The sequence below is a fragment of the Castor canadensis genome, chromosome 9 (assembly GCF_047511655.1).
Source record: "Castor canadensis chromosome 9, mCasCan1.hap1v2, whole genome shotgun sequence".
In the NCBI taxonomy this organism is placed as follows: domain Eukaryota; kingdom Metazoa; phylum Chordata; class Mammalia; order Rodentia; family Castoridae; genus Castor; species Castor canadensis.
Window position 1 is genome coordinate 136,871,624 of NC_133394.1, and position 23,567 is coordinate 136,895,190.

General features: G+C 36.9%; 1 protein-coding gene across 5 annotated transcripts in view; it reads left to right on the forward strand.

The window, feature by feature from the left end:
• Positions 1-20,695, forward strand: part of Ppargc1a (PPARG coactivator 1 alpha) — a 628,461-nt gene extending 607,766 nt beyond the window's left edge. For 4 of the 5 annotated variants that reach the window (XM_074042525.1, XM_074042524.1, XM_074042523.1 and 1 more), the window contains 6 exons: positions 1,685-2,600; positions 3,122-3,226; positions 3,395-3,515; positions 13,193-13,314; positions 13,657-13,808; positions 19,326-20,695. In XM_074042525.1, coding sequence (XP_073898626.1) covers positions 1,685-2,600; positions 3,122-3,226; positions 3,395-3,515; positions 13,193-13,314; positions 13,657-13,808; positions 19,326-19,429 — 1,520 coding nt within the window. In that variant the 3' untranslated portion in view covers positions 19,430-20,695. The remainder of the gene's footprint in view (positions 1-1,684; positions 2,601-3,121; positions 3,227-3,394; positions 3,516-13,192; positions 13,315-13,656; positions 13,809-19,325) is intronic. The other variant, XM_074042526.1, reaches the window with a different exon arrangement.
• The last annotated feature ends 2,872 nt before the right edge of the window (positions 20,696-23,567 follow it).

The window sequence follows — 23,567 nt, forward strand, 5'->3', positions numbered from 1 at the left end:
GTGGACCTTGTGGAACAGACGTTTTATTCAGGAAAATGTCACCTCAGTTTCTGCTGCGGCAGAGTGGGGTGGGCATACAAAGCAAGCTCTTGTGAGACCAACACTGGCTCAAGGAGGAGAGGGTACCCCTCTCTGGATTTGCATCTACCTGGCTTTCTCAGCTCTTCTGGGATGGAATTCCAAAGCCAAATCCCTTTGCATTTTTATACCCTTTCTCCCCTCATAGGGAATTAGCTATGAATGATAAAAGTCATTAAATATTGGTGTAAGATATTTCTTTTGGAAGAAAACATTTTTTCCACCTCTTTATTGTAAATATGAGAACAAGGCAGTGTCTTTCTGTTCATATCAAAATTTCATGTGTCTGTCTGTAGCCTACTTGGTTCTTGTGTGTGTGTGTGTGTGTGTGTGTGTGTGTGTATTAAAGCAAGATCAGGAATTTTTTCCCTTGAAATGTGCAATTGCCTTGCGTCTAGGGCTTGTTAATGGATTTGAAACTTTTGCTGAATAGCATACAGCAATCCTCCTAAATAGAAAATGTATTATTATAAACTATAATGTTTCCTTGTAAGCATAAAGTCATTTGAACTCCAGTCCATCCTTCTTCAAAGTTCCTTGGAGTCGGTTCACAATGATCCTCCCTCAACTTGAAGGAATGTGCCATGTTTATCCAGAGGTAAACTTAGAGGGAGACCTATGCCTCAGACTCTCTCAACAGAGCTTGTGAAGAAATTCTCTGTCCTTCTGTGACAGAGTCAAAAAGACAAAAACTGACAAGTATCCTCTTTCTGTTTTTATTTCTTCCTTATTTAATTAGTTACTTGCTGAAGCTTGAATTTGTTTCAATCCTTCTGTCTCATCACTCTGAGTGATGTTGTGCTCTAAATAAAATGGTCCCCACCCAGCACAGTGATCTTTAGGTTTCTGTTGCAGAACTATATTTTAGACAGAACGCATTAGTTCTGCTTACAAGAATGTATTATACCTACATTAGCCATGGTTTACTGAGTTAATGAACTGTGGAGACAAAGAATCATCACCATCACATGGTGGAGTGACTGTGGTTCCCTTCATTCGCCTGGTCTGTCCCATTTTACTGAGCTTACTTCAGAGTTGTCTGTGCACTCCCATGCTGACCAACACTTGCTATCATTCTGTCAGATATGTATGTGTGTATAATTGTTCAATTCCTTGGCTCCAAGAATAGATTTTTTGACTGGACAAAGACTGCTGGGATACTACATCCTCCGCAATGCTATTTGCAGACAAATGCCAAGGATAGCCTATGACTCCTGGGTCCCACTGCACAGATTTTCCGTTATGCAATACCCTTGGAAATGTGAGCGCCGGTAATGCCTGGTGTCATCAAGGCCAGTGGTGGCACATTCATTCGTGTTTTCTGGAAAGCCAGATTTGTTAACATTGGTGTTTGAATACAAATATCGTGGCTGTCCCTGCTTCCTTGCTTTGTCAATCCATCTTTTCTGGGTGACAGAGGCTTAGGGGAAGAATCAGTTTTTCAGGTCTTGTCATGAATTTAGCTTTCTTTTTCTTCATACAGTTTTAACCCTTGCCTGAATTCTTAAAAAAGTTAGGAGATGTGTCTTGTCATGTAAGAATATTATCTCTGTCTCTTTTCTCTTTTTATTGTTTTTCTTTTGCTTTTTTTCTGTTGTTGTTATAGGCCTAACTCCACCCACCACTCCTCCTCACAAAGCCAACCAGGATAATCCTTTCAGGGCTTCTCCAAAGCTGAAGTCCTCTTGCAAGACTGTGGTGCCACCGCCATCAAAAAAGCCCCGGTACAGTGAGTCTTCTGGTACCCAAAGCAATCACTCCACCAAGAAAGGGCCCGAGCAATCTGAGTTGTATGCACAACTCAGCAAGTCCTCCATGCTCGGCAGTGGACACGAGGAAAGGAAGGCTAAGAGGCCCAGTCTACGGCTGTTTGGTGACCATGACTATTGTCAGTCACTTAATTCCAAAACGGAAATAGTCATCAATATATCAAAGGAGCTCCAAGACTCTAGACAACTAAATTACAAAGATGCCTCCTCTGACTGGCAGGGGCACATTTGTTCTTCCACGGATTCAGACCAGTGCTACCTGAGAGAGACTTTGGAGGCCAGCAAGCAGGTCTCTCCTAGCAGCACCAGAAAACAGCTCCAAGACCAGGAAATCCGAGCAGAGCTGAACAAGCACTTCGGTCATCCCAGTCAAGCTGTTTTTGACGACGAAGCAGGCAAGACCAGTGAACTGAGGGACAGTGATTTCAGTAATGAACAATTCTCCAAACTACCTATGTTTATAAATTCAGGACTAGCCATGGATGGCCTGTTTGATGACAGCGAAGATGAAAGTGATAAACTGAGCTACCCTTGGGATGGCACGCAATCCTATTCATTGTTCGATGTGTCGCCTTCTTGCTCTTCTTTTCACTCTCCGTGTAGAGATTCAGTCTCACCACCCAAATCCTTATTTTCTCAAAGACCCCAAAGGATGCGCTCTCGTTCAAGGTCCTTTTCTCGACACAGGTCGTGTTCCCGATCTCCATATTCCAGGTCAAGATCAAGGTCCCCGGGAAGTAGATCCTCCTCAAGGTAAACCTTGTTAAAACCCACGCAGCAACTAAGATGTTTCCCAGGAAGTCAAAGAAAGAATTCAAACCCCAGACTCAGCCCACTCCACCCACCACTGCTGCATTCCCAGTGCTGCCAGAACTAACGTGTTATCCGTTTCTTTCTCCCCATGTTCTCTTAAAAAATCTCAGCCCAGAGCACGGTGCTTTGAGCCAGTTAGATCAGAGAGAGCAATTTGTAAGAAACTTGCTCATTTAACTTTTTCCATTACCTGGAGAGCTGCCCTGTGCCAGGGTAGTCAAGATCCGTGCAAGATAAAGCTGACAGTGTACCGGCCCTGGTGCTGTGTTAACATCAATAAGAGGTGCGGGGAGAGAGCACCTCACTCCCAGGCCGAGCTGACAAGGGAACATCTCACTAGCAGCTAGGCAGGAAAGGCCAGTTTTTGTAGTACAGTATTCAAGAGGATGTTCAGTAGTGCTGATAAACTCGGGATAAGTGGCAGTTGCAAATGTTCCTTTTGTTTTTCTCTTCTCTCCCAGGTCCTGCTACTACTATGAGTCAAGCCACTACAGACACCGCACACACCGAAATTCTCCCTTGTATGTAAGATCACGTTCAAGATCACCCTATAGCCGTAGGCCCAGGTAATAAGGCATGTCCTTTTCCTTCAGCTGCTTTCATCCCTTCCTTTGTAAATGTCTGAATGTCTTTGGACAAGACGTTATCCAAAACCCTTCTCCCTTCCCCACAATGATTTCTTCTGCTTATGCAAATGGAGGTGGTTGACTTAATGATGAAGTTATGTTTCCCAGGTATGACAGCTATGAGGCATATCAGCACGAAAGGCTGAAGAAGGAAGAATACCACAAAGAGTATGAGAAGCGGGAATCTGAAAGGGCCAAACAGAGGGAGAGGCAGAGGCAGAAGGCAATTGTAAGCAGCTTGAAGCTCACTTTCTTTTTATTTTATTATTTTTTAAATTTTTAATTAAGTAATTAATTAATTTTTTTGATTTATAAACAAAAGATATTTATTTTGGCTCATGGTTCTGGATGATGGGAGATCAAGATTGGGTAAGGATGGTTGTTTTTTTTTTTTAGTAGAGCAGCAAACAAACTAAAGCTAAGGCTCTATTAAAATAGGCAATATTCGCTCTCTTGGTTTTAAAATATCAAGAAATTTTCATTCACTCTTAACACAGCTTATTGGAAAAAAATGTTAAGTTACTATATTTCTCATCATGGCTGCATCTTGAAGTTCATTACTATTTTCAAGTTTTGTTTTGGAAAGATGGAAAGAGTAGTGAACACCAGTTTGAAAGGATGAGATTTTCTCACTGTTTCCTATTGCTTCTTTCTGTGAGTGGACAAGGAGGAAGTCTGTTTGGGTTCAGATTTCACCTTTCTGATAAACACGAGGATTGGAATGTCCATAATGAGACTGGGTTTTAAAGTCTGCCATAGAGAGAGACTTGCTAAGAGAGTCACCATTTCTTACTTGTCATGGGAACATCCTAAAGGATGGTTGATGCATTCACCTTTCTGGCTGCTAATAAGTACACTTTACTTCAGCTTCCTACTGCTGCTTAGCAATCTAGACCTTGGATGGCAAAAATGTAGCACTCCAATTGTCAACATCCAGTACATGCTTATGTCAGACACTCCTAATCAACCATAGAACTCTTTCTCTGAGCCCCCCAGAGCCTCAAAGTCTTTCCCAATGTGGTCCTTCAGGGGGCCATGGCCAATCAATAAGCTAGAGCATGACTTTGGTGCATTGCACCTGCTGCTGTCTGTGCAAGCTGCTCAGAGTCAGTTAAGTGAAAATCACCATGTGACATACCTTGTATATAAGCTAATCAATGCTTAGAGAAATGAGTTTTTAACTATATAGATTGGGTTTCTATGGTACTTTTAAGAAAACCTAATATAGCAACAAATTTTTGAAGAACTTTTATAAAAGAGCTGGAGTCAAAAATCAGGCATTAGCAACAGTTACCAGCTGGAGGAAAAAGGTTAAATGAGAGGTTTGTTAATCACAGGCACTCAAGGAGAAAGAAGGGAGAAGTACTTGAACAGTTAGTGCTTGGTGCCATTTAACTCAATCTACCTAAGACTGAATAAAAGGCCTTGTGCAAATTGCATTTTTCCTCATTTTTCTCAACTTTCAAATGAGCTGTGATATTAAGATTTGCCAGAGTATCATTAGTTTACACCCACGAAGACTAATGAAAATTAAAATTTCAATTTTTCTAATATCACTGTATTTAATTAATGGCCAATTCAATAATTATAATAATGCACATTTATACAGCACCATATAGTTTACAAATCCTTTTAGTATGGCACATTACAGTTAATCATTACACAAGAGAACCATGTTGAACAAGTGCATAAGAAAATAGTGTTTGCAAATTCATTTCACTTCAGTGTTTGCAAATTCATATATTATAAAATTCTTGATGTTATTTCTCAAAAATAATACATTAAAGAGCGAGATTAATACTTTTACCATATATTTGCTTATGTGGGAAAAACACGATGTAGTTCTAAATTGAGCCAGATTAACATTTTAATAAAAAGTATGTAGATGGATGACATGCCTTTCAAAGGCATAATTTAGTGCCACTTACATAACTAGAGTAAAGAAAGGGAGGGAGATTGTCTTTGTGCTAGTTTGGCTCACGAATACATGAAATAGAACAGTTTGTCTAGATGAGCAGAAAGTATTCTTGAGGCCCTCTTCTAAGCTTGAAGGTAAATATCACCCTGCCTTCTCTTTGTGTCTTGATTGTTGACTAGTCCCTTAGTTAATTCCTTGCCTAAGACAATCTTTATCAATTCTCTTTGAAAGAGGACTTATCAGAGTGCAAATGTCAACTTGGCTTATATGAAATCATTTATACATTAACCAGGTGCAAATTTTTGCTTTGATACTTTTTTAAGTTTTTGTTTTAAATAGATTTGTAGAAAGAATAAGGACATAGAAATTGTTTACTAACACTGTGACCTATAGATAGTAAGTGCTTAACACAGATTTTGGACTTTTTGTTCAACTTGTTCCCCTTTACAAAGTATATGCTGTTTCTGTTTAACACAAATGAAAACTCATAATTCTTTCTGTGACAAACCTTAACCAGTTGCTTAGGATATAAAATCAAGTACGATCTGGTCCCCACATACAGAGAGATTCAAGGCAGATAAGGATGTCCAAAGAGGCAATACTGTGTGATAAGCGGTATGATAGAGGTTCCATTTAAAGTGGTGGTGGTATGTAAGTAGGCATCTGGACCTGGAAATGAGAAAGGGCATCACTAAGGAGATGATACAAATCTTAGGAGAAAGAAGAGCAAAAGTTTTCTATACCTGCGCTGTCCAATATGGCAGCCATGACTAGGTTGGCTAGGCAGAATTAAGATGCACAGTACACTGTGGGATTGGATTTTGAAGATTTAGTACAAAAAAAGTGAAAATATCTAATATTTTGTATCAATCACAAGTTGATAATATTTTAGATATATTGAGCTAAATAAAATATATTATGTCATTAGCATTATTTTCAGTTTCTTTTTACTTCATTACATGTGGCTCTTAGAAATTTAAAAAGTACTTATGGTGCATTATATTTTTATTGACCATTGCTGTTTGAGGCAGGGGCTATTGTGCATACTAAATCTCAGGAAAATAGTTTGGTATATTGGGAAACTATTAGTCATTTAACTGTAAAACTAGGATACAAGGAGGACAAGAAGTAAGTTGACAGGGTTTAGTGGAAGGCAGATTCTAAAGGGTGCTGTATCTCAGGCTAAAGACTTTGAAATCTGTCTTGAAGGCATAGTGGAACTATTTAATGAATTATCTACAAGAAGATTTTCTGGTTGATTTCCTTCCTCCGCATGGTCTTCTTTCTTGTACCATATTGCATTTATGAAGTATATTTTTATAGACTTGAGGACAGGAATACATGTACTGCTCTTTGACTCATTTGACTAAATTAGCTCTAAAATTCATTCATCAAGCCACCAAGGGAACCAGGACAGGGTACCTAAGTTGGTCAGGTAGTTGACTTCCATTCACTTTTTTAAAGACCCCCCTCCCTTATAATAATGAATAAGTTGCAAATTACATTTGGAATAACTTGAATGCAATGTGGGATTAATCATTAATTAGATCAGTCATATACTTAGGGGACCAGCAAACAGTACCTCCAAAAGAAAAAAATAAAAGCATTAAAAATACAATAATTGATATTTTATAATGTTATCCCTTTCTATCTTTGTTCAGTGGGCTGTATTGCATTTGCTTTGAGTTCTGTAAGAAAAAGGTGGTTTAGGAGGTCTGTAAAGTTTTCATTGCTTGTGCTTCTAATAGCAACCAATTTGAATTGCTAATTTGAGAAACTCAGAAAGCTAAGAAATCACTAATTATTAGTAATCCCTAATATAGAATAATATATTGTAGTTGAATATCACCTTTTTTTAAGTGGGTGCTTTCATATGGCTTCCACCTTTCTCAAAAACCTATTCACTTGCTGCCTTTCTCTTCCTCTTAAGTTTGAAATAATTTAGATTATATAGGTACTCAACAAGCCAAAGTTTACTATTTAATGTCTGCACTGTCACTGCTTTAATTCATGATTGAATTCTAAGTCCAACCCCATTTGCAATCTGTACAGTTTCCTGTCAGAAAACATGATAATGGTATGCTAATTTAAAGGACAAATCTAGACATTATGATATGACTCAGTGCTTTAAACCAAACCCAGATGTGCTTGGGCAAAATGACTGTGCCATTTCACTGCTCTTCTCCATGGGTCAGTGTGCAGACTGGGAGCCAGGGACAGTATATTATCACGGACGATTATCAACTTCTTTCAAATGTATAATTCAGTTATTCTTTTTTTGAGAAAATAAACCAGTTGCCCACTTGGTGCTAGTGTTGTCAATCCTTTTTAGGAGCTATTTGAGCAGGATAAATATGTGTTACATCATCCCTTTGAGTTCAGTATTTATAAATATTCAGTTTCATGGCCATATGAACAAATTCTAGAGATCTATGGTTAAGAACATCACAGAGTGCCCTTTGAATTATGTTAAAATGGTAGATATCACATAAAGTGTTCTTACGCACACACACACACTGAGGACAACAATCTCACAATTGAACATCAAGAAAATTTTTGAGATGATAGGTTAGTTTAGTACCTTGATCATAGTGATGGTCTGGCAGGTGTGTGCATACATCCAGATTCATCAAAATGTAGGCATTAAATATGTGCAATTTTGTATACCAATTATACTTAAATAAAGCTTTTAATGACTATCTGTATTCTGAGACTATAGCTTTATTTGCAAATTATCTTTTAATTGCATATGAGTTCTTAAGTAAACTAGTGTGAATTTGTTCAGGTTAGCTGTAGATGACTTTTGGTAGTACTTATGTGGAGTTAACTTTGGAAAACTGAATGCTATTATTTTGTTTCTTTTCTAAGAACACCCCTGAGAATGACTTCTGAATTAGATGAGTATAATCAATATTAAGAGTAGTAAGAAAAAAAGATTCTTAAAGTATTCTTTAAGAAGTATTTGTTGTTTCTGTCCATCTATATCTTTCTATGGGCATCTACCTTTCTGGCTTTATCATTTATTAAGAGTACTTAGGTACACTATTTTCTTACCTACAGTATTCATGGTATCTTGTGAGTGTGTGAGTTGTGTGGTACTGGAAATTGAATGCAGGGTGTACTAACCATGTACTCTACTACTGAACTATACCCTTGTCCCTATCTTGAGAATTTTTGAGAAAGTCATGTTGCAACTGTTCTGGAAACAAGAACAAATCTTTTATTATCAAGATGTATATGTTGTTTTCTTAAGATGCATATTCTACATGGAAATATAGAATCAAAGTTCTTGGAATCAAAATATAAATTATACCAGGCTCTCCCTTGTTGGTATCAAGCATCACAAGACATTTTAGTGAGATAAGCCATAAAAAAAATCAAACTCAGAACCTGGTCTCTTTGGAGTTCAATAAATCTTACTCCCCCCTACTGCTTCCTGACTTTTCTTAGTCTAACCTCTCTTACCAAGGGTAGTTTATTATTTGATGAGAAACATTGATTGTTTCCCCCCAGCTAACTGGGAGTCTCTGTGATCTTTTTATCTTATTTTACTATTGTTATGCTGGGGGTACATTGAGGCATTTACAAAAGTTCTTACAATGTATCAAATATGTCATACTTGAATTCACTCCCTCCATCACACTCCTTTATCTCCCCTCCCTCCATTACTGGAAGCATTTCAGAAAATATCATTTTTCCATTTACATACATGTGTATACAGTATTTCTACAATATTCATCCTCCTACACTCTTTCCCCACATCCTCCCTGCCCCGCTACTGGTGCCAACCCCCCAAACAGGGTCCTGTTCTCTGAGTTTATAAAACACAAAAAAATGACATTTTTGTTTGTTTAAGGTAGCTATACAAGGAGTTTCCTTGTAACATTTCCATGTATTGCTCTTTTTGATAAAGATTTTGGTAATACAAAGTCAGTTAATTTAGTCAGCTTTTTTCTTATTTATCTACTGTGTTTCAGTATAACAAAGATTTACTGTAGCTGTTAATGCAATGTAAATCTTCAATTTTATTATCCATCCCATCATCAAACTAGCTTTTGTGAAAATTGAAGCTAAAAGTTGTTTGACAAATGTTCCATCCTCCTCAATGGTGAAAACTGGTCTGAAAATCATTTTTCAAGGAGTTTTTCCAAAGGTTTCAAGTTCCTTCAAGCCTTTAAGAGTTGAAGATGTTATTAAGCATTTTGATTTCTTCCCCTTTCATCTCCTGTTTAGAAATTAATGTCTTGAAAAATTGACTGCAAATGTTAAGGTTTTTTTAAAGATATGAAATCAATTCATCTGTCTAATATAACAGTAATATGTTGAAAAGGACTGTTTCTTTTCTAGATATCTTGGCCAGTCTTAGAAAGATTTTTGTCTTTTCCTTCTAGAACTTCAGATGTCTTCTGTTTTCACTTTTAGCATTTGGAAAACAAAGCACTTCAATCATTTTCCCAAATGAGAACTTCATTTGAAAATTTCAACATGAAATTTTCGCTCTCTGTAAGGGAGCAGGACATTGCCCATTGCTGTGTTTTATAAAAATTGATGATAGACTAACACATAGTTTAAATGATTTTGGAGCAACTCTTTGATCTTTGATTTTCCGTTTCTACTTTCTAGGTCATGTCTTCTTTTTAGTGCAGAATGTATCAGTATCCATTAAAAAAGATCCTCTGGTTTCTCTTCTTTTTGTGGGATTATTGTTGTGCACAACTTTGTATAAAGCTGCAGTTCAGAAACTGTCCCAATATGTCTGCATATGGGTGTACATATGGTCGATTTTAGCTTTAACTTCAAATTTCCTTGACTACATAGTCTGTGTATATTCCCATAATGGTAGCAGAGCAATTTCCTTTCTATAGCTCAATTTCTCTCTCTCTTCTGCATTTCCCTCTCCTCTCCCTCTATACAGTAGTAACTTTCCTAAAAGGCTCATTTAAAAAATAAATCCATAACACCCATGCAAGCAGGCGCCAGGAAGTTTAAGTTTAGATAACCGTGCCATCACATTTGGCTGTTTGGCTGAAGCTGGAAGCGTAAATAGAATGGAATGTGATGTTATGATTCCCTTGCTAACGTGGGCAGTGCTGCTTCAGCCTGAGCCTCACCATCCGTTTCTATTTACTGACTGGCAGGATGTGCTGGATGCTCTGGAATAACACAGGTACAGCCTTCAATTGAGACGTATAATCCACATTGAAGTGAATTGGGCACCCAATCTGTTTGCTGTTGTTCACCTGGTCAGTTTTGTATGCTCGGTAGCTATTGTGAGAGGAAGTATATTTTGCCAACTGTTTCAATGGAGTTCCACCTCTGATTTGCAGAGGTGACTTTTATGAGTGAAAACCAGCAAGCATGTAGCTATTCTACAATTCCTATACTTAAATCTTAAATTCACTTGGCTTTTCCTACGACAAAGTCTCATGCCTTACTTTCATTCTCCTTGTGTTGGAGAATCTCAGAGAGTAAGGATCACAAGTGAGCATCTTTGATGCAAGGAAGAGAACAGGGTGTTAAAAATGATTAATTGATTGGCAAGTGATTGATTTTTTACAACAAATATTCATTGAGATTCAGTCATGTTTCAGTTACACTTGTAGTGGTGAAAAGGAAAGATCTGGTCTCTACTTTCATGAAGCTTTCATTGTATTAGAGAGGTAAATATTGAACAATGAATTAACTATTAATTCTTTACTTACAATTGGACATAGAACTGCAAAGGAGAAAAAGGTTTCTATAAGAGGGGCTAATAGGAAGTCTGACTTCATCTCAGGTCTCAGAAGGGAAATGATTATTGAGCTTAAGATGTAATTCTAAAGAGGGTTTTGAGGGACATGATGGGAAGGATATTCCAGGTAGCAGCAGAAGAGCTTGTACCAAGGCTTTGTGAAGTAAGAAACACAGAATATACTGGGAGCCCATAGAATCTGGGTGTGACCAGAAACTGGAGTCATGAAAAGAATGGGACATAGCAGAAAAAGTCTGCCTAATGGGTGTTGTTAATGACTCAGATTTTTTATTAAAAGCTATGTGAAGCCATTGAAATGGTTTAGGTGGTAATTAAGGTAACTGGATTCTTTTGACTTAGCAAAGACCATTTTGACCACCGTGAAAGGATAGATTGGAGGAAGGAAAATATGGATGCAAGGATCCAAGTTAAAGGGTTACAAAGAGTCCAGAAAGAGAAGCTGACATTTTGGATTAGGGAAGAGGGAATAAAGGAGATAGACTAGAGAGAAATTTAGGAGATAAAACTCCACAGGACTTATTTAACGAATGAATAGATAGAGAGGACAAAAAGAGCAGCCAAGGGAGGACTCAGATTTTTGTCTTGAATGATGAACTGAAAGATATCACCTTAACTGATACAAAAGCATGATAAAAGGACCAGTGTGGAGAGGGTGAAGCTGGAGAGTTTGGTTTGCTATATTAGGTCCAGTTTGAGATGCTTAAAGGACAGCCTACCTGAGAGGTCAAGAGATGGTGGGTTATTTGAGTCTGGAGCTTGGGAGAACTTTAACCTTGATAAAACAGAGATAGAAGTGTTGTGTATGGTCATGGAAAAATGTGAACAGCTGTAGATGACCAATTAATCTAGGAAGCTATTAAGTCTCTACATTGTTCACTTACATTTCACAAGGGCTTATTAAGTGCTCACTCTTTCCAGATCATTTGATTAATACTGGGCCCATGAAAAGGAAGTGCATCCAATAAATATTGTAGGCTATCTCTTTGCCTTAAGCTTAAATGACTTCTTGTGCCATCCAAGAATGGGGACTCTCAATACACCCAGAAAAAACTCATGGGTGAGTTGAATCTGCATCTTGGTCCTGTGTTTCCTAGCCTTTAGTTTAGTCTAATTTAAATCTCTACAACTTGAAGTGCATTTTATTCTTTATTTGTCCTGGGTAGATCTATAAACTAGTTGGTAACCACAATCTTTATATTAACTCCCTGTGTTCTTTTTCTTAAACAAATCAAGCCATTTTTCATAAACATCACCCCCTTTGAGAGATCATCCATACCCTTTGTCTTTGTCTTAGAACAAGAGATATAGAATTGCTTCTTACACTAAGAATGCATCCCTGTTTTGCAACAAAAGAAATCTGTCCTCAGGTTACAAAGTATTCTTCCACCATATCTTGTAGGTTATAAATTACTGGAGACATTCAGATAATGATGATACTGACTTCACTTGGGAAAATTAGGCCACACCCTTCTAGTCCATTTCTAAAATAAGTCTAAATCTATTGGGAAAGTGAAATTTATAGACTCTCTTATTTAGTTAGCTCTTATTGTTCAGAGACCATGGTTTAAAATGGCCTACATTTTAAAACTACGTATCTTAATGATTGTTTTTAGACTGAATCATCAGAATCACTTTGGTGTATTTGTTGAAAATAAAGACTGTTGAATCTTATCTTCTATTTTTTTATTGTTTAGCTGGGACAAGCCCCAATAGTTTGCATTTTAAATAAACGTCCCAAGTAATTTTTATGTCTATTAGAGTTTAAGATCCATTCTTTTGAGGATATCAAACTGTTTCCATCTCATTAGAATTCTGAGTTGATAAGAAATTAGCTTTACAAGCTAGGTCAGTATTGCATCAATTTAAAGGACTAATAGTTGAGTCACAAGTGTCCAGTTATTTTAGAGATATTAGTCAGCTGTCCAGGGATTTAAAAAAAATCACACTGCACACACTTCTAACACACCAAAGTTCATGTGAGGGAAGAAGAGAATAGCTAAGAAAAGTAGAAAAGAGAGGAGGTAAAGAGAAAAATGCAGAGGTGAGAATGAAGAGAAATTGCAAGTCAAAGTTGGATCCCGTGTATCTTCCTTAGGCATAGTCTCCAGTTTGCTCTGGTTGGCACACTCTATGAGTTCTTCTTATGCACAGCTGTAAATTTTTGAGGCTTCTGAAGGTGCACCTTCTTCCCTAGCTTCAAAACTAACAAAAGTCTTTTCTTACTTTCTCCTCATAGGAAGAACGGCGTGTGATTTATGTTGGTAAAATCAGACCTGACACAACACGGACAGAACTGAGGGACCGCTTTGAAGTTTTTGGTGAAATTGAGGAGTGCACAGTAAATCTTCGGGATGATGGGTGAGAATCTTCAAGATTATTTCTTGTTTAGAAGCTGACGTATGTAAAAAATTATGGTCTTAAGATTACTGGGATGGGAGTTGCCAATGTAAGTGCTTTGACAGATGACATGTTGAGTTCAGAACCTTATTTATTTTCTTTCATCCCTATTTATTAATCTTTCTAGTTGAGATTTCCTGTCCTAGAAGTAAGTGTTTAGCTGCTTGACAGGACAATCACACTGATAAATGGATGCGCTGGCTGAGACGTTGGCACGAGCGACATCTTCCAAAGTAGAAGGGTTACAGTCCTCTATACGGGTGTTTTCTAAGCAGCTCTGAATGTCTCTTCTCTGCATTGCAGAGACAGCTATGGTTTCATCACCTACCGTTACACCTGTGACGCCTTTGCTGCTCTGGAGAATGGATATGCTCTGCGCAGGTCCAACGAAACTGACTTCGAGCTGTACTTTTGTGGACGCAAGCAATTTTTCAAGTCTAACTATGCAGACCTAGGTATGGTTTTTATTGTACAGTTTCGGAAGCAAGGAACTTGCATTTTGCCAGTGAAGCTCAGAAGTCAGTTCTTGTACTATCTGCACAGGTGCTGAAACCACATCTACTCTGTGTGTGTGTGGTGTGTGTGTGTGTGTGTGTGTGTGTGTGTGTGTGTCTGTTGTATGTATGGTCCATTGAGTAGATCCACATTTGTTTTAAGTTTTGTGTGTATTCTTTTTGTGTTTGTAATCTGCTTTTGCTTTCAGTGGCTGTCATTAATCCTTTTGTACAAATCATAGCATTGCTATCACTATCTTAGGGAACAGATTATGCAAGTATCTTCCTAATTTTTCCTCCTTATTCCACATGCTCTTAGAAACACTTTTTCTATGAATTGCAATTTGAGAGAAAAAGGGAAAATTTCATATGACCCCATACCCACTTTCTTTAGCAAAAAAGAAATAATGCTTATTATTTGTTGAGTGCTTTGATATGCTAGACACTGAGCCAAGAGTTCTATGAGCATTTACATGTTTGATTACCAAAATTATCGTTAAGAGGCAGTTATTATTGCTGCCATCACCATTTTACAGATAAGAAAATGAGACACATATAACAATTTGTTTTACTGTTAAAACGTGTTGTGAAGATTCAATGGGTAAAATTTGGAAAATATAAAAAAGTATTAAGAAGAAAAGTAAAACCACCTATCAGTCCATCACCCATAGATAACCACTATTTTGTCCTGAGGTGTCTTATTTTCTTATGGTTGAGGTCACATCACAGATAGATAGATAGATAGATGGATAGAGACAGATAGATTTAGATTCTGTTTTTTTCAATAGTATTATAAAAATTCATTTTCTGTGAGTCACTGATTAAAAACAATTTATAAATATATTTTAATGGTTGCAAAATATTTTGTTGGGCAAACAGTATCATTAAATTTAATCATTCCATGATAGTTACACATGTGTACAATTTTTAATCTTTTGATATTATAAATAATTTTACAATGGACATCTTAATTTCTTTCTTCTCTAGCTTTAATTTTGTTTGTTTCCTTGTAAGTCCCTATCAAATTATAAGCCTTTTAGTTCTCTGAGGAAGGAAGGAAGGAAAGTGGCAAATCGTTATGACATAATTATTTAAAATTCATTTACAATAAGCATAAAATTAGCATAAACATCTACTCTTCGGTATTTCTAGATGTCTATTTGCCATTACTCTGATGTGGTGGAGAGAAAGAAGGAAATACCAAATACTGGAATTTCTTTTTCCCCTTCTAACAAAGTGATGTCTTCCTATAGTAATTGATATAGGTGCTGTACATTGTTCAAGGAAATATGCTATAATTCACTTCACAAGCTAAATAGATGGTGGAAGCAGGGGAGAGGCAGATGACTGTTGGAGAGATAGAGACCTAGGGATGAAAATATAAAATGTGGCAAGTCATTTGTTCAAATGTTGGCTGATAAAAAGTCAAGACAGATTGAAGCCTTGAGTTGATTTGACTTATTATTATGATTTTTTTCAGTGTTGAAGGCTAAGGTGTTTCTAGTCTCTCAAAATATCTAGACTTTAAAATAAGATACCTAGAGGGGCCTTTTCAACACAATTCATCATGGCAGAGGGAGGATTGGATGGTATTTCCAAATTGAACTGGCACTTCCCTGAAATATTTCTAACAAGAGTGCGTCCCCTCTTGTTATCTCCCTGCCTAGCCAGCAGCCATAGAAACCTTGCCACTGCTAAGCTTGCTCTGTATTTTCAAAGTATATTTGATGTGTATTGTAGTAGCATGGGAATTTCCAATTCCTGCAAGCTCTACAGTGCCAGGAGGGATAGCTTTTCTTTCTTTTTTTTTTTTTTTCTTGACAATATTGGGAGTTGAACTTAGAGCCTAGCGCTTAATAGGCAGGTGTTCTACCACTTGAGCCATGCTCCAGCCCTTTATGCATTGGTTATTTTTGAGATAGGGTTATGCTTTATGTCTTGGCTAGCCTGGACCTCAATCCTCCTATTTGTGCTTATCTGTGTCGCTGGAATGAGAGGTGCATGCAACTGCATCCAGATATTGGTTAGATGGAGTCTTGCTAACTTTTTACTTCCACTGATCTTGAACTGTGATCCTCCTGATCTCTGCTTTCCCACCTAGCTGGGGTTATAAATTTGAGGCACACACTTGTGAGAGAAAGTTTTTTAAATATAATGCCCTGGCTGTGGAGTTTTAGCATCCTGGGTTTAAACAATTCAACTCCATTAGCTTCTGGTTCTTTTGTAAAATTGACTTATAACATTGTTGGGAAGCTATATTAAATAAACGTGAAGCAGTTAGTGCAGTGTGTGGCATAACCAAGATGCTCAATAAATAGTAGATATGATTATAACTAAAAGTGTTAGGAATGAGAAATAGGAAGGTAAAGCTGTTTAGAAATGGAAGAATCAACAAGGGCTAGCTCCAGAACTCAAGGAAATTTTCATGCGTCTTGTCTTTGTTCTCTGCATGATTCAAGCTCAAATGGTTCAAAGCATGCATGAGCACTAAATACAGAGAACATAAAAATATACTAGACACTTGAAGGGATTGGAAACTTACGTGTTTCAAGAGTAAAACAAAATGATGCGACCTATCTTTTTAGATAGGTTCAGAAATTATTTGGTCCTCCAAATGATGTTAGCTCATACATTCTATGTGTCTACATTACAAGTAGTTAATGATTACTACAATATTATTAGCGCAAGACATAGGGGTTCTAGCTACTATCTATGAGCCAGTTTTATCAATGAGACAGAAAGTGTAATGTGACTCAGTCAAGGCTACAGTGGTAAAGCCAGGATTTGAGACCTGGTTTATGTGATCTCTAGTTTGTGTTTTCTTTGTATTTGCTATCTTAAGAATGAATGAATCTTTCTTTAAAATTGATGAAAATATTAAAGAGAAGAGACAGAATTAAACCAGAAGGATGGATCACTATTATGAGTGTAATGGTTTTGATCAGGAATTAGTTATGGCATAGAACTTACGTTTCAACATGTAAGAAAAATGAAATAATAATACATTCATCACAAATTCTTTATTAACACAAAATTATGCTAAATAATCAGCATCTAGGATATATACAACTTTACATATACTCTTGCCATTTATTGGTGAATCATTTCCAGATTCCAACATGAATTTTTTCAACCATAGCTTTAATAATATGTGGGTATTCAAGACAAATATATGCACTCAACAAATATTAATTTGAGTACTTACCTTGTGCCAAAAGTTTTCTAGGTGCTAGGAATACAAATGTGATATGATTTATTTCTATTTGTGCAAGATCATTATTTATCACAATTTCTTTGGAAAAATAATTGGAGTGGCTTTCAGGTTACTCCTATAAAAATTTTATTATGTCTTACTGTGTTCCAACATCCTTCTGTTAGTGGGAGAAAACATGATGAAGTGAATGCTATGGCCTTAGAAATGGAATGTAACCCCATTGTGTTTCAGAAAACTGAAATAACCAATGGGAGGCATACTATGCCTGTGTTAGTGGATATGTTAAAAATTCTTGAAAACTATTGTTTCACAGTGTTTTTTGTTTCTCAACGAAAATACAGAAAAAATAAAATTCTGGGCTTCACTTAGAATAATCCAAAGCTACGAAATTTAACTCTTCTCAAAATTTTCTTCCAGGAAACATTGTGTACTTGTTTTTCCTGGTCCCTGGTTGCCTTTTGTCATAGAGCTCACCCTCAGTGCCATATCTATCATGATTTATAAGGCAAATAGGATTCTAACTTCCAACTAATCTCTTGCACTGAGCTAGACTTTATTTACTTAGTTTTTGTATCTATAAAAGTAATTTTGATTTGAACAACAGCTACTCATGAAGCAAGCCATTCATTAGACCACAGAGAGAAGAGGTGGAAGCCAGTGTGATTTAAGAATTGACTAAGATGATACCGAGGAAAGGTTAGCTATGTTTGCTTTTATTTCCATGTCCCAGTAAGATGGTAATTGTTGTTGTTGTTCTTACCTAGAAAACATTTTCTGGAAAAAAAAGGCAATACACAAGGGATTGAACAAGACTTTTTTTAAAGTGGAAAAATTTCTTTCTTTACATTTATGATCATTTCTTTAAGTAAAAGCTAATGTGTTATACTTGGGCCAGCCTGGAACATGATTCTCCTAGTTATGCTTCCTGCAGCCACTGCAATGACAGCCATGTACCACCATGGTCAGCCTTTTCTGTTGAGATGGGGTCTGACAAACTTTCTTGCCCAGGCTGTCCTGGAACTGGGGTTGTCCAAATTTCCACCGCCCACATAGCTAGAATGACAGGCATGTACCACCCCACCATGCCCAGCTCTTGGTTGAGATGGGGTCTCACAAACTTTTGGCCTTACATTGGAATTCTCCCTATCTCAGCCTCTCCAGTAGCTGGGATTACAGGTATGAGCCACTGCGCCTGATAAAACATTGTCTTATGTCAGTGATTAATTACACTTCCATTTTTATCCACTACTATGCTCTTCTGTCACTTGGAACATTTTTTATTGTAACTTACTGTGGGAAAACACAGAATGCTTATATATTTTATAGAATTATTAATGTGTTCCAAAAAGGCTTTATTTTCCCTTCAAATAAATGTTTGTTGAAGAAGGAATATATTTGCAAGAGAGCTTATGATTATATTTCCAAGCCACCCTTTCTCACTCACATGACTAGCAAGCAATATCTGACTTTTTCATAGATATCAGTGGAGAAAAGCAAGAAATAGCACAATTGCACGTAATATTCAACATTGCTAAAACACATCCATTTTGTTAAGGGTTGGTTGAAGTTGCATTTGAGATTTTACATAAAACCTGACTTGAACTAGTTTAAGGATCCAAGAAAAAGTGTGATTCTGTTATTCCTTTATTTATATTTGTCCTCTCTTACTATGGAGTAAGAGGCTGAATGTACCCTCTTGGGATATGACTTCTAACTTGTGGGGAGTTTGCACCATTATTCTGTGGTACCCAGAGGCATTGGGGTAAATGACTGCATAATTTGCTCCTCTTGCCTCTAAAGTATATGGCAAGTTAGAGATATGGGGATATTCTGGATGATTTCCTCCCAGTTAAATAGCATTTCTATTTAATGAAATTAATCTCATTGAATAGGAGAATTATTTCCAATTTCTACTTGTACCTCTACATCTAAGTTACTGAGGAACCATTGGCAAGTCACTTAACATGTCGGAAGCAAGAGGAGGATTGGGCGGGTATCTATGAAATAGTGAAATTAAAGTCTCTTCTGCCTACATCTCAGGAGTATTTCCATCTAAAACCCATCAATAGGTGTCTGTTTTTGAAAGCTTACCACTCTATCCTATTTCAATACACTTTTGTACACATCCAATAAAATCCAAACCTTATTTTTTTTAAGTATATTGATTGGGTAAATTACATTGAATGAGGTAATCTTGAAGTGGAATGATTGTCTTTATGGGACCAGCAAAGGGTACATCTAACCTAGCTTGGATTTTCTTTCAGATTCAAACTCAGATGACTTTGACCCTGCTTCCACTAAGAGCAAGTATGACTCTCTGGATTTTGATAGTTTACTGAAAGAAGCTCAGAGAAGCTTGCGCAGGTAACATGTTCCCTGGCTGAGGATGACAGAGAGATGGTGAATACCTCACAGGACAGCGTCCTTCCCTAATGGACTATTGCAAGTTATACTTAGGAATTTCTCCTACTTTACACTCTCTGTACAAAAACAAAACAAAACAACAACAATACAACAAGAAGAAGAAGAACAACAATGGTTTACATGAACACAGCTGCTGAAGAGGCAAGAGACAGAAAAATATCCAGTAAGCACATGTGTATTCATGGGTATCAGCTTCGCTTTCCCTGGAGTCTCTTGGTGACAGAGTGAGTGACTGAGTGTGAGTGTTTGTGTGTGTGTGTACATGGTTTGGGGAAGTATGTTTGTGTACACGTGAGGATTGGGGGCACCTAACCAGAATGTGCAAGGGCAAACCACTTGAAATGGCAGCCGTTCCATGAAGACACGCTTAAAACTAGAACTTTAAAATGTTCATATTCTATACAAAAGGAAAAAATATATATCAATTAAAAAGGCAAGAAAACTAACCAACCAACCACAAACCACCCTAAAATGACACTGCTGATGTCTGGCATCGGCCTCTGTACTGTTTTTTAACAAAGTGCAAAACCAACTTGCAAGCAAGCTTTCTCTTGTAACTTAATGATTATGTGACAATCCCGAAGAAACAACAGGTTCCATAGAACTAATACCCTGTCGCCCTCTCTCTTTCCCTCCCTCTCTCTTTTTCTTTTTCCTTTTGCCATGGAATCTGGGTGGGAGAGGATACTGCAGGCACTCGAATGCTAAACTTTCCTAACATTTTGAAGTTTCTGTAGTTCGTACTGTGTCCTGACACCCATGTAAATGTCCAAAATGTTGATCTTTCACTGCAAATTTTAAAAGCCTTGTCAATGGTCAAGCGAGCAGCGTGTTCAGCAGTTCTCTCTCTCTCTCTTTCTCTCTCTCTCTCCGAGGAGCGGACACGGTGTTACATTACTAATGAGAGTTGAGTAGAACTCTCTGGATGTGTTCAGATAGTGTAATTGCTACATTCTCTGATGTAGTTAAGTATTTACAGATGTTAAATGGAGTATTTTTATTTTATGTACATACAACAATGTTCTTCTTTTGTTACAGCTATGCACTGTAAATGCAGCCTTCTTTTCAAAACTGCTAAATTTTTCTTAATCAAGAATATTCAAATGTAATTATGAGGTGAAACAATTATTGTACACTAACATATTTAGAAGCTGAACTTACTGCTTATATATATTTGATTGTAAAAAAACAAAACAAAACAAACAAAAGACAGTGTGTGTGTCTGTTGAGTGCAACTACAACAAAATGATGCTTTACTCACATCCATCCCTTCTTGGTGAGCTTCAATCTAGGCATCTTGTCAAAAAATATCCTAATCCCCTAAAGGTATTAACCACTTCTGCGATATTTTTCCACATTTTCTTGTTGCTTGTTTTTCTTTGAAGTTTTATACACTGGATTTGTTAGGGGAATGAAATTTTCTCATCTAAAATTTTTCTAGAAGATATCATGATTTTATGTAAAGTCTCTCAATGGGTAACCATTAAGAAATGTTTTTATTTTCTCTATCAACAGTAGTTTTGAAACTAGAGGTCAAAATCTTTTTAAAATGCTGTTTTGTTTTAATTTTTGTGATTTTAATTTGATACAAAATGCTGAGGTAATAATTACAGTATGATTTTTACAATAATTAATGTGTGTCTGAAGACTATCCTTGAAGCCAGTATCTCTTTCCCTTGGTAGAGTATGGTGATGGTATTTATCTGTATTTTTTACAGTTATGCATCCTGTATAAATACTGATATTTCATTCCTTTGTTTACTAAAAAAACATATTTATCAGTTGCAGATAGCCTATTTATTATAAATTATGAGATGATGAAAATAATAAAGCCAGTGGAAATTTTCTACCTAGGATGCATGGCGATTGTCAGGTTGGAGTGTAAGTTCTTCATTTGGGAAACTCGGCTTTCGCAGAAGCAGTGTTCCTACTTGCACTAGCATGGCCTCTGACGTGACCATGACGTTGTTCTTGGTGACATTGCTTCTGCTAAATTCAATAAAAACCTTCAGAAAAACCTCATTCTGAGCATCAAGATTTCGTCTGAGTGTGGAGTCCCTGCTCTGGAATTCACTAAAGTTTGGAGTGTGTATTCAAGTTTCCAAATTGAGATTTGATTACTGTTTGGCTGACATGACTTTCCTGGAAGACGTGATATACCTACTACTTAATTGTTCTTTTCCTTTCTCTCACCCAACACGATCTTATAAGATGGGTTTCACCCCCAGCCCAAGGCAGCTCGTTTTGATAGCTGCATACATTTATCACCAGCATATTGTGTTCTGAGTGGATCCACCGTCTGTCTTGTCGGATGCTTGCTCAAGTTTTTGGCTTCTTATTTCTAAGTAGATAGAAAGCAATAAAAATACTATGAAATAAAAGAACTCTGTTCACAGGTTCTGCGTTACAACAGTAACACATCTTTAATCTGCCTAATTCTTGTTGTTCTGTAGGTTAAATGCAGGTATTTTAACTCTTTGTGAACGCCAAACTCAAGTTTACAGTCTTTCTTTCTGAATTTTGAGTATCTTCTGTTGTAGAAAAATAATATAAAAGACTATTAAGAGCAATAAATTATTTTTAAGAAATCAATATTTAGTAAATCCTATTATGTGTTCAAGGACCAGATGTGTTCCCTATTTTGCCTTTCAATTTTTGTGATCCAATTTTAAACACATGCTCTTTTTTGCCCTGGATTGTTGACATGAGTGAAATACTTGGTTTCATTTCTTACTTATCAAAAGATAACACTACAAATTTCACATTGAGGATTAATTTGTCCCCGCTCTGGCCTGACGAATATTGTTCTCATGAAGATAGTTTTCCTCCATGGACTTCAAATTGCATCTAAAATTAGTGAGCTTTTGTATCTTATGCAGACACTGTGGGTAGCCCATCAAAATGTAAGCTGTGTTCCTTTTATTTTAATATTTAATTTTTAGAGAGACTATTTCAAGTGAACACATGCACCCCATCATCACTGGAGGCAAATTTCAGCATAAGTTTGTTTATAGGATTTTTAGGTGACCATGGGCCATTGCCTTCATGCTGTGGTAAGTACCACATCGACAATTTTGGTAACTGAACTGGTGCTTTAGATATGTGGGGTTTTAAAAAGACATGCAGCAGAATAACTCTTCCAGTGCAACACAATCAATTTTTTGCTAAATGACTCTGAGAACAACGGCTGGGCTGTCAACATTCAAAGCAGCAGAGAGGAAACTTTGCACTATGGGGTATGATGTTTGGGTCAGTTGAAAGAAGGAAACCTTTTCATGCCTTTAGATGTGAGCTTACAGTAGGTAATGACTATGTGTCCTTTTTATGATGGCTGTAACGAGAACTTCAATCACTGTAGTCTAAGACCTGATCTATAGATGACCTAGAATAGCCATGTAATATAATGTGATGATTCTAAATTTGTACCTATGTGACAGACATTTTCAATAATGTGAACTGCTGATTTGACGGAGCTACTTTACGACTTGTAGGTGAAAGTGTAATACTGTTGATCGAACTATGCTGAAGAGGGAAAGTGAGCGATTAGTTGAGCCCTTGCCGGGCTTTTTTCCACCTGCCAATTCTACATGTATTGTTGTGGTTTTATTCATTGTATGAAAATTCCTGTGATTTTTTTTTTAAATGTGCAGTACACATCAGCCTCACTGAGCTAATAAAGGGAAACGAATGTTTCAAATCTACTTCTGCTTTTCTTATTTATCGGAACCAAACTGCTGCCATGTTTCTCAGTTCAGTACATGTTACTTGCTTGTTATTATTTTCTCTCCTCTCCAGCTCTCTTTCCCTTTCTCCCTGCTTTTCCATATTCATGGATGCATTTCAGCACTAAGGAAGTGTGTACCTCTGGTATTTTACCTTGTCTTCTTTCAAACTGTAAAGGTAGACAGATGTGGTTATTTCTATAATGAACATTGACAGGTGAAAAGTGACACAGGACTTTATTAAATGGATTAGCTCCATTTTTGCCCTTAACCCTGAAAAGGGTGTGTTTTTAAAGTTAGGCTATTGCCTATAAGTAGAACCCTATTAAATAGTCAGTGTAGAAAGCAGTTTTACTGTAG